Here is a 12214-nt window from a genome sequence, read left to right on the forward strand (position 1 = left end):
TATTTTACAGTTATATAGCTCATTTTTTCTGATTTTTATCATTTTCTCATATTTGGTTGTTCTCCTCTTTCCCATCTTCCTGTCCAAATGGATTTTCATTCTCTGATCATGAAAAGCATAAGAAAAGGAAGGGGAAGAAGTTTTTGAAAGCTTTCAAAGACATGGTTGCTTCTGGTTAGATCAAGATCCATCAAAGAGACTTTCTGCTGAAAATTTACTAAAACATCAATTTTTTAAGAATTGTAAAAACATCAATTTATTGCTGAAAAACAGATTCAAACAAAGTAAAAATTTGAATGTAGTAGAAGAGGACATGGAATGAGAAGCAAGGGATGCAATTTTGAAGATAGAAGAATCAGTAGGCGAAATAATTAAAAACTGAGTCAGGTAGAGTTCACCATATGGAAGTATTGATAATAAGACAATGGTAGGAGGATTAATTGTATTGAAGAATTGTTTGGATGATATTAAATTTAATTGTGATGTTGGGAGTGGAAGTTTAGAAAATGGAGGAAAGTGATTCAAAAAGTTTAAGATAGAACTCCACCAATGAGATGCTGCAAAATCATGGAGTTTCATGGTTAAAAGCAGTTTTCTTTTTTAGATATTTGACATTTTAATAAATTCTTTTTAAAATATTGGATAATTGTAAATAGTTAACTTAATAAGGAGTAATATGTAACTAACCCAATAATTTAACAAGTGTCTGGAAAGTAAAGAGCTGTTTCCCTCACATTTGGGTTTATATGAAGGGCTTCAATTTTCCAACAATTCAGGTCAATTTTTTTGGAACAAAATATCAAGTTCATCCTAATATAATAATAATAATTTATTCCGATCAGCTGTAACTAATTTTGCCTTTCTTTATATATATATATAAACGTTTTATCTGAATGTTAGACCGAATAAATACCATAGCGAATGTGGAAGTCATAAATGGCGGCCTTGATTTTGTATAAGTTTTTTTATTCAATGGACAATAACGGAAAGGAAATGATGATTATCAACTCAAATCAGGACTTAACAATTATATACAAAGACTGCCAATTTCTAACCCAACAACACAATATATGTCATATATAATCACACGTGGGGTATATATCACATACATACACCATCCATTTTGACATGGAATTCGGCAGCTGCTTCTTTGGTTGGTTTTGGGAAGAGAAAGAACAAGGTTGATAGCTTTATGTTGTAATTCTTCTTCCTGTTTATTAAATACAAGTATGTTTCTATAGTTTAGAATTTTGTTCTTGTTGAACAAATTGCTGCCTCAGAATCCTTCTCATCACCTTATTGGTTGCTGTCCTTGGAAGAGATGCGACGAGTTCTACATGAGAAACCTGCACATTTTAAGCATTTATACCCATCATATTCATATTCATATTCAATCCAAGATTTTAATGGAAATTTAGAAATGCTCAGTAAAATACCCTGAACAGAGGATTTAGTTTCTTCTGCACAGCTGAATTGAAAGACTTTCTCAGCTCATCCAAATCTCTAGTTGAATTCTCTGGATTTTTTAATACAACTGCAATTACTAATCGTTCTGGTCCCCCTTGAGCAGGCGGTACACCGATTGCAGCTGTCTCAAGGATGCTGCTATCCACTGCGTTACAAATGCGTTCTATTTCCACTGAACTAACCTGCAAACACTCAAAAGGAACATGGATGTTTTTAGGACTGTCTTCAATAGGTAAGAATTTGCTCAGTTGATGAACTTCAACTCAAAAGCAGGTAAAACAAAACCATTTCCTAAGTATGTCCTTTCATATTTAAAGGTTGTTTCTTAGGCAATCTTTGGCATGCCTGAACTGAATGTTTTTGAAAATTATTTGGTAGGGCGTTCGCATTTGGTTTAACTACCTGGATACCTCAAGACCATCAAATTGCAAACTGAATCAACCCCTAGAAGCTGAATCTTCAGTTATGAAAATGCCGTAAGAAAGAACTATATGATTTAAAATGAAGGATTTCCGGAGGAAAAGAAAAAGTATAAAAAAGAAGCAGAAGCTTTATTAGAAATGACCTGAAAAATAGCAGAAAACAATAAGTATTCCGAATGAGAGTTTACTCTAGACGAGTCATGGTGGAAGAAAGGAGGGGCTTATTCATCTTCTTACATGTGATAGGACATTAACTAGCTAGTATCAAAGGGTGTGCATGAAACTTCATTCTCATACAAAATATGTAGTACTCATGAGTCGTAAAGAAAAAATACATACCTTGATGCCCCCAAGATTCATCATGTCATCTGAGCGACCATGTGCGTGATAGGATCCTTTAGAAGTACGCTCAAAAACATCTCCATGCCTTCTCAGAATCTACATAGGAGAACTCAAGGACTAAAGGCTGTAGCTCAGACACAAACTACTGAAAACATGGCAGAGGAAAAGGAATTACCTTTCCATTCCAGACAGGCATTCCTTTAAAATACACATCATAGTGGTTAGCATTGAGTAGCGTACTTGAAGCACCAAACATGAGAGGACCAAGAGCCAGTTCACCCATCCCTGGTTCATTATCTGGCTGCACTCAACCAAATGAAGGTTAGAGAACTGCGTTAAGAAATGCATAGTAAAATCATATCATCAAACTGCTATTGCATATATATGAAAATGCACCAAACATGAGACCAACATGTTATTGTATATATATGCACGGATTTCAAAATGCTAGGAAGAATGAATATATGAACTCCTCTCCAGCACAACATCATAACAAAAACAGGTATTCATTTGTTCATCTGTTGCACTTCACCTACAATTTGACAAGGATTAACCTCTTCTTGTGTTCTAATGGAGGATCCAGATGGTGCTTACAATTGGATGGCCGTCATTGCCAAGAATAAACAAGCTGCAACCCATTGCTGGCACGCTAAAAGCAGCCAACGACTGAGGCTGCAATAAAGACCCTGTCACAAATGCACCACCGATCTCTGTACCTCCACAATATTCAATAATAGGCTTGTAGTGGGCCCTCCCCATCAACCATAAGTATTCATCAACATTAGATGCTTCACCAGTGGAGCCAAAACACCTAATAGATAATGACAAACGGAAAACACATCATGGATCAAGTATCAGAAGCATAAACCACAGTACATACATGACCTTCATTGGAAGAGTAAAATTCACATAAAAAATATAAAAGTGAAACAGTAAAGCAAGCCTAAACACATATAACCTTCAATGAAATAGAAAACACATGCAAAAACTTATTATCATAAAATAGTACTTTCCAATAGGGAGAACAAACAGGAAAATGTGTAACATCTAAAAGAAAGAAACTTACCGAATAGCAGACCAATCGAAGCCAGCAGTGCAGTTCAGACTTTTCCATGCCCGAACAATGCTTGGGATCACACCAAGCATCGTCACTTTTGCATCCTGACCAAATTTAATGAGGAATTGATATGAACTTAGAAAATTTGTCAAATGCTGAAAGATGCATTTAAGCAGTCACATTGTTCACTTCAACATCCTTAAGTACATAAAGTACTAGTATATTCAATAAAATAAGCTACAACATGAAAAGTGAAACAAATCTTACACTGACAAATCAATTGAGATTGTCACCTGTACAAACTTGGCAAAGCCAGAGCCTAGGGGGGATCCATTATATAAAGCAATGCAGGCACCATTAATTAATGAAGCATATACAAGCCAAGGGCCCATCATCCACCCAAGATTAGTAGGCCAAGCAACAGTATCTCCTTTTCGGATATCCATGTGGCACCATGCATCTGCAGCAGCTTTGAAAGGAGTTGCATTGGTCCATGGAATTGCCTTTGGCTCCCCTACACCAGAAAATAATCCCTGTTACCAGAAAACATACTCTCTTTGCCAGAATTCATATCAGTTGGATAACAACAACAACAACAAAGCCTTAGTCCCGAAATGATTCGGGGTCGGCTAACATGAACCATCATATAAAACCGTGAAATCAAGTCGTGTCAGCGACACAAATTCGATCCCTCCACTCCGTCCTATCCACTACCATATTTTCCTCAATTCCCAGTAAACTCATATCACTCTCAATCACCCTCCTCCAAGTTTGCCTAGGTCTTCCTCTACCCCTCACCACTACATCAGTTGGATAACAATTTATGTAAATGTATAATTTAACTTGGATGATACTCAAAAACTCTGTAGAACTGGTGGCATATATTAATGCAAAATATCAATATTAAGATCAGTTTATCCAGAGAAAGTGCCAGGTTCTATTTGTAAATTTCTGTAACATTAATCAACATCAATAAGCCCAAGTTCTTAGGGAAATCATAATCTACATGGAATAAGAGCTGAGTGTTTGAACTTTTGTAACACTATCAGGGAATTTGCAGGAAGCAGTTCGAACTAGGTCAAATAGCTACCAGGAGCAGTCACCCATTGATACTCAAGATGAAAAGATTGCAGAGCTTTCAACTCAGTTTCAACAATTTTCCTCTGTTATTTCATTGATGCAACACCTTATGAACTCAATGCAACAAACAATTGAAAAACTATCGCTCAGTGTAGAAAAGATACAGGGCAAGCAACCTCAAACAGAAGAAGGAGAAACTACTACTGAAATCCTAGTTAAAGGAGATGAGTTCAATCCTGAAGACTCTGTTCATATTCATTCCCAATCACAAATTCAACAACGCAAAAGCACTAATGTCAGCCTCAATGATTTACTTAAGGTAAATCACTTCTCCAATTCCACATTCTACACTCCTAGGGTTCAAATTCCTTCATTTTCCGGCCAAGACCCAAGAGGTTGGATCTCTAACGCAGAGCTCTATTTCCGATCCCATCACCAGTATTTGTATCATATGTTTAATAATGAAGAGACTTAATGTAGATCATCTGCTAGTTTCAAGCCCTTTCCTGTAACTTAGCATTCAGTAACAAGTCTGGTTATTCATCCTTAGGATGGAATAATATCTGGATCCATAGCCCCAAAATCTCCATCCAACTAACATAAGACATGCAATCTAGAGGCTATAACTTGTTCACTTTTTTTCTCCCTCCCCTACAAGTGAACCTGTATTAACTCCATGAACGACATAAACGCCTCCCCTCATTACTTTATAATCCTACACCTCTTGTTATTTTAAAATCATAGTACAAGTAGAATGACAGATTTTTAAGTAAAAGAAAATCAAGAGAGCCTAAAGAACCCAACTTTCAACTGTAAACTACCTGTTGTTCCAGATGAGAAAAGAATGTTTGTAAATGCTTCTACAGGTTGTTCCACAGCAGCAAATTCATGTCCTCTGCTTAAACATGAGTCGGTAAAGCATCAATATCAGAGCAGCAATGCTCATGATTTGAAATAATAATAATAATATAATTCTTAGATAATTTGCAGAATGATAATTTTAAATGGAAAGGAATAGTAATTTTAAAGACTAAACCGGTCCAACAAAAAACAAGTAAGAAACTGTACAATATTTGCATTCAATTTTATTATCATATCTACTACTGATTTATGTAACATCTCGCAAACTACAGATAAAAAGTTTTGTTATCTAATAATATCACGTTATACTCTATGTTGCCCGGACACGGATACGGATACGGTATCCGACACGGACACCGATACGGGAAACGTCATTTCTATAAAACACAGGACACGGATACGTGGGGGACACGTGTAAATATTAAAAATATTGGGGCACATTTATAAATATTAAAAATATATTTTTATATATGATTTTTTATAATATAACTAAATAAATACATATAAATGAATGTGAATGAATTGTGAAAGATTGTTAGCAGCCCTATTTATATAGATGGATCGAGAAGTTTGAGAGTTTTTGTATTAATTAGGAGTTTCTGGCATTAATTCCCCCTGTCCTTTGGAGTTTCTGGCTCTCCAAATCTATTTGGAATAACCACGATCAATGATTGAAGTTGAACGGCGGTTTTTTCACCTTTGAAGGATCGCTTTTTTTTTTTCTGGGACACGCGTATGCTTCACTGATACGCGTGTCCAACTTTCCGATATTACGGAAACGGCCCCGACACCGTGTCCCAGGCGTTTCCGGCCGTTTCCGTATCGGATACGTATCCGACACGCGATACGTTGGGTATATGGCGTGTCCGTGCTTCAGAGGTTATACTTGATCTAGTTTCCAAGAAGGCACTTGCAATTATTTAGTGTAGCTCTGAAGGGTCATGCCCCCCCTCAAAACTTAAGAATTTTAGAAGTTTTCCTGTAAACTCTTCCAAAATACTTCTAAGCCCCACAAAAGATTTTAAATTTTTTCTTCAACTTTTATTTGGACTTCTTTTCTGTTCTCACTATTAGTTTTAATCCCAAAATTGTACATATTTTGTTGGGTTAATTACCATAAAATCCTAAACTTTTCCCTCTTTTACAATTTCAGCACAACCAAACTTTTTTGTTAGCAATAGCACTGAACTTCGAGATTTAGTTCAATTTCAACATGAATAACACATATATTCTTGGGCCTTACATATCAACTTAAGCTTTTAAGTCAATCTACTTAACATCGTCCCATAGCCTCTTAGACAGAGATCGAGGATTCAAATCCTGGCAGCACCATTTAATGTCAAATTTCAACCCATGGTAGAGTAGGCCTATCTACACACTTTAAGCCCAAAAGACATTTACATGCGGAGGGGTGTGTGTGTCAGAGATTATATAAAAAATCTATTGTTAGACCTTATCAACATAAGCTTTTGGATGAATTGGTTTCGTGACAAAATTAAACAAATAAAAAATGAGAAAGATAAAATATTATGAGAGAATTCCAATTAGATTTCAAATGTTAGTCAAGATTCATTCATCCACACATTTGACTCCTTTGCGCTTCAAATCACAAAAGGTTCTCTTGTTTTCTTGAGTACAACAAAAATATCAAATATTATCAAAATTATTCCTCAAGGAAAAATCATATAAAATAAAGATATTGACCATGAAACACAAAAGAAAAACACATGGGTTCCTATTTCATTTTAAAAGATAGAAAAGTAAATGCAGCAAAGAGTGGACGATCATATATCAGGGTTGGCCCTTTGACATCAAATGAATATTGCAAAGAGGCATACCTCAAATTCTCAACTCTTTTGAGAAAATCATGCCAAGAAATGTCTTGATCACGTAATTTCATGCTAAAGCTGGAACCTTTTGTAGGAATAACGATCGCCATTGGTGATTGAGCTTCCACAACTCTACTGCAGAATTCAAGTTAAATTGTGAGATAAGTGTAGCTCAAAGAAAAGAATGGAGAAAGATTGAGGACCCATATAGCCATCAAACTAAAGGGTAGTCAGAACTTCACCTGTACAAGGGAATTCTTTTTTCACCACGAATTATAAAGTCCTGAATAAAAGGTGTCTAAGTCAGATGGTTGTGGAGAAATAATTCTTTTGAGAAAAGATAACAACAGAAGGTTGGTACTGAGTGACCAACAGAGAAGAACACCTCACAAATTGGTTTCCATGACACACTCCTTATAACAATGTACTAAAAATCTAAAGAAGAAGATTGGCGCTGAATGAGCAAGGACAGAGAACACCTCTGAAGTTGTTTTGCATAAGACAACATCATCATAACAATGCACTAAACAACAACAACAAAGCCTTAGTCCCGAAATGATTCGGGGTCGGCTAACATGAACCATCATATAAAACCGTGAAAATCAAGTCGTGTCAGCGACACAGATTCGCTCCCTCCACTCCGTCCTATCCACTACCATATTTTCCTCAATTCCCAATAAACTCATATCACTCTCGACCACCCTCCTCCAAGTTTGCTTAGGTCTTCCCCTACCCCTCACCACTACATCCCTTTGCCACTCTTCGGTTCTCCTAACCGGCGCATCAAGCGCTCTACGTCTCACATGGCCAAACCACCTTAGTCGGTTTTCTCTCATTTTATTCTCAATAGATGTGACCCCTACTTTTGTCCTAATTATTTCATTACGCACCCGGTCCTTTCTCGTGTGACCACACATCCATCTCAACATACGCATCTCCGCCACCGACATCTTATGGATGTGGCAGTGTTTCACTGCCCAACACTCCGTACCATATAACAATGCTGGTCTAATTGTCGTCCGGTAGAATTTTCCCTTCAATCTATTAGGCATGCCGGGATCACAAAGGAAACCCGTAGCACTCTTCCACTTCGACCAACCAGCTTTAATCCTATGAGCAACATCTCCATCTACTTCTCCATCCGTTTGGATAATAGATCCTAAATACCGGAAGCAATCCGAGGCCTGAACAACTCTCCCATCTAGGGTGATTGTCCCTGCCTCCCTACTCCTACGGCCGCTAAACTTACACTCCAAATATTCTGTCTTACTTCGACTCAACTTAAAGCCTCTAGATTCTAGAGTTTGCCTCCATAGTTCCAACTTCATCTCCACTCCTTCTTTCGTCTCATCAACCAACACAATATCATCTGCAAACAGCATGCACCATGGTATACCATCTTGAAGTGAACTTGTTAGTTCATCCATAACGATGGCAAAAAGAAATGGGCTTAGTGCGGAACCTTGATGCACTCCAATCGTAATAGGAAACTCTTCAGTCTTCCCAACACTAGTACGTACACTCGTGCATACTCCCTCATACATGTCCTTTATGATGTCAATATATTTCCGCGAAATGCCTTTCCTTATCAAGGCCCACCAAAGTACTTCCCTTGGTACCTTATCATATGCTTTCTCCAAGTCAATGAAAACCATATGCAAGTCTTTCTTCTTATTTCGATAGTGCTCCATTAATTGTCTCATTAGATGGATGGCTTCCATAGTTGATCTTCCCGGCATAAAGCCAAACTGGTTTTCCGAGATCTTCACCGTCCTTCTTAGCCTTTGTTCAATCACTCGCTCCCAAAGTTTCATAGTGTGACTCATTAATTTGATTCCCCGATAGTTGGCACAATCTTGGACATCGCCTTTGTTCTTATACAAAGGGATTAAGGTACTTTTCCTCCATTCTGATGGCATCTTATTGTTTCTCCAAATTTTGTTGAAGAACGTCGTCAACCATTCGATTCCTCTTTCTCCCAAACATCTCCAAATCTAAATAGGGATGTCATCAGGTCCTACTGCTTTCTTCAACTTCATCTTACTTAATGCCATTTTGACTTCACCCTTTTGAATTCTACGCAGGCATTCATGATTTATCATATCGTGATGGATACTTATATCTCCAACATCTTGTTGGCGATCTCCATTAAATAAGTCATCAAAATAGGACCTCCATCGTTCCTTGATATCCTTATCTCCAACTAGGACTTTCTGGTCCACATCCTTCACACATTTAACTTTTCCGAGATCTCGCGTCTTCCTATCTCTCATCCGAGCAATTCTATATATGTCTCTTTCCCCTTCTTTCGTATCCAATCTTGTATACAGATCCCGATTCACCTTTGTTCTAGCATCTCGTATGACCTTCTTTACTTCCCTTTTAGCCTCTTTGTATTTTTCGTAGTTCTCGTCACTCCTACATTTCCCCAATAGTTTATAGGATTCTCTCTTACTCTTTACTGCTTGTCGTACTTCTTCTGTCCACCAAGATGTGTCCTTACCCGGTGGCATGCTACCTTTAGATTCCCCTAGAACTTCCTTCGCTACTTCCCTTATATTATGCTCCATCTTATTCCATATCGAATCTATATCTGAATCCATATTGCAAGTCCAAATATCTTTTTTGGTCATCTCATCCACAAATTTTTGTTGATTCTCCCCTTGCAATTTCCACCACTTAATCTTAGTCTCTACTTGAGGTGTTTGTTTTCTTATACATTTCCTACTTCGAAAATCTAGCACCACTACTCTATGTTGGGTTGTCGTACTCTCACCAGGGATCACCTTACAATCAATATAACTCTTTCTCCAAGCACTCCTTACTAAGAAGAAGTCAATTTGGCTCGCATTACCGCCACTCCGATAAGTCACTAAGTGGGATGTTCTCTTCATAAACCATGTGTTCATGATACTCAAGTCATAGGCTGATGCGAATTCCAAAATATCATTTCCTGCTTCATTCTTATCTCCAAAACCATACCCTCCATGAACACTAAAATCTAAAGAAAAAACTTTTTAGTCTCAATCTCAACTTCTATCATCTTTAAAATAAAAAACTGTCACAGATCTATTAGGTAAAGTAATGAGAGAAACTGCAAGAACGATATAAAGGCATAGAATGACCAATTTGAGGCTACATTCTACGTTTTATGATCACAGATATGAAATAACCCCAGCAAAATCTATCAGCATCTTCAGTAAAAACGTACAGATGCCATAATTTCATGTTAAGAAGCTCAAAAAAAACCAGGAAAATCTTAATACACAGGGCATGATATTACATAAACAAAATGAAACTACAATAACCTGAGTAAATATGGCTTTTGCTCCTGAAATTCTTAGCCTTGTTGATATCTCAATCGAGGCAAAGCTATCAGCAATAGATACAACCACATATCCAGCAAGAACAATGGCTAGGTAGATAACCACAGAATTGACATCCATTGGCATATCAATAGCAATTGCAGATCCTTTCTCCAAACTAAGAGCATCAAGTGCATATGCAACCAACCTACAAGTTGTTGTGCAAATTAAAAACAAAAATAATGATGTTAGACTGGATTAAAGTTTAAGAATAAAAGGTAACTTCTGAGTTAATGATTAAACAAAAGTCAAATCCTCTTCCCTATAGCATGTGTGCGATACCCGACCAAAAGCATAACTATGTTAAAAAGGAAAAATTGCATACTATAATCTCAAATAATTAAGTGAACTGAGAAAAAAATTATAACCTCTTAGGACACTAACAGAGAATTATGCTTAATTAAAGCTCAGAAAGAGGATCAACTACAGTTAAGAGTTGCATTAGCAAACAGTTCAGCTATTTTTATACAGGTATAGTTAATTGAAAAAAGAGAGAGAGATTTAATATAGCGCAAAACCAATTACTATAAGATAAAACCAAGCACAAATAAAAAAAAAATCAGCATACCAAACCTCTGTCCGCAATTGCTGAAGCGTCATGCTGTTTATAGGCTGATTACCATTTCCTTCATCACGCCATATTATCATCTTATCCTCCAAACTTCTTTTACAATTCAAGCTCAAGCAATTGTTTGCAGGATTCACATATGCTCCTGGAAGCCATTGGCCACCAGGATTCATTAACGGGCTTTCTCCAGGTGGATCCTCAAGTAAAATAAAACGGGGAGGAACTGCAAATGATATACTCAGTTCATCCAGTACAGTTCTCCAATAAACCTGATCATCTAAAAGAAAGTAAGCAAACCTTTTACATAGCACAATTAAACTTGTATATACACAAATTCAATTTACATATACCTCAGGATTCGAAACAGATAATTCCTGAAGAGCGGAGAAACTCGATATGGGATCAACATAGAGGGAACCCAAAAGCTCTTTTCCACGTTTCTCTAAGAGCTGTCCTACATTTGTCGAAAGAGCGCTCTTCCTAATAATGCATACAATTCAAAGATATCAACACTGAATAGACATAACGCGCATATCAAAATCTGAAGTTTAGCTCCTAAAAATAACCAAACCATGAAATTGGATAGATATGGTCTGTCTTACGGGTCAGGTGACCAAGCAGGTGGGTCGGGGCCGAAGTCCTTGAAGCAGCCATAATACATCATCTGATGAAATGAGAAAGGAAGTTCAGGATGAAGAACAGACTTTGAGATGTGAAACCATGTTTCAGGAGAGGAAGAGCCGTAATCACTGATAATTTGAGAGACATGGTTGTGAAGATTGTGAGCTAATTCGGAGGAAATACCAAGAGCTTCAATTTCAGAAACAGAAATAGCGTCGAGGGTTTTGTAGTCCATTGGGAATAAATGAAGCAGGAGGAGGGAGAGGAGAAGTGATGATCTATATTAATGTGATAGTTGAGTTGTTCATTAGTTTTGCGTGAAGAGGACGATCAATACTAGAGTGTGGCAGCTCAGTCAGGGATGGGGATGGAATGGGGAATGGGACTCATGTCTAGGTGTCTAATATTTTTTTTTTTTTTTTTTTTTTTTGGATAAAAATGCCATATTTCATTTCATAGAATCACAAATTACACATACAGCACGATAAAACTTCCTACTCATACAGGCTATAGCCAGTATAAGAACCACAAAGGGAAGAAAATAGACTACAACGAGCAAGGAAAAGACTACAAAGAGCAGTAAAAAGACTACAAAGAGCAAT

General features: G+C 37.1%; 1 protein-coding gene across 1 annotated transcript; it reads right to left on the reverse strand.

Annotated features, from left to right (window-relative positions):
- Positions 1–939: 939 nt before the first annotated feature.
- On the reverse strand, positions 940–11989 carry LOC136217892 (probable acyl-activating enzyme 17, peroxisomal). The gene is made up of 14 exons (XM_066004585.1): positions 11594–11989; positions 11342–11471; positions 10992–11260; positions 10367–10571; positions 7301–7341; positions 7068–7193; positions 5190–5263; positions 3582–3802; positions 3298–3392; positions 2826–3042; positions 2407–2532; positions 2229–2327; positions 1437–1649; positions 940–1346 (listed from the first exon to the last, which is right to left on the reverse strand). The coding sequence occupies exons 1-14, from the start codon at positions 11845–11847 to the stop codon at positions 1236–1238; spliced, it is 2181 nt and encodes a 726-aa protein (XP_065860657.1). The 5' UTR covers positions 11848–11989; the 3' UTR covers positions 940–1235.
- Between the last annotated feature and the right edge of the window lie 225 nt (positions 11990–12214).

The sequence above is a fragment of the Euphorbia lathyris genome, chromosome 2 (assembly GCF_963576675.1).
Source record: "Euphorbia lathyris chromosome 2, ddEupLath1.1, whole genome shotgun sequence".
NCBI lineage: Eukaryota > Viridiplantae > Streptophyta > Magnoliopsida > Malpighiales > Euphorbiaceae > Euphorbia > Euphorbia lathyris.

Excerpts from the sequence above, each read along its gene's own strand:
- LOC136217892 (XM_066004585.1), bottom strand. The coding sequence starts at position 11,847 with ATGGACTACAAAACCCTCGACGCTATTTCTGTTTCTGAAATTGAAGCT. Across the intron at positions 11,472-11,593 it reads CCTGCTTGGTCACCTGACCC|GAAGAGCGCTCTTTCGACAA; the intron begins GTAAGACAGACC and ends ATGCATTATTAG. Across the intron at positions 7,342-10,366 it reads CAAAAGCCATATTTACTCAG|GACTTTATAATTCGTGGTGA; the intron begins GTTATTGTAGTT and ends CCTTTTATTCAG.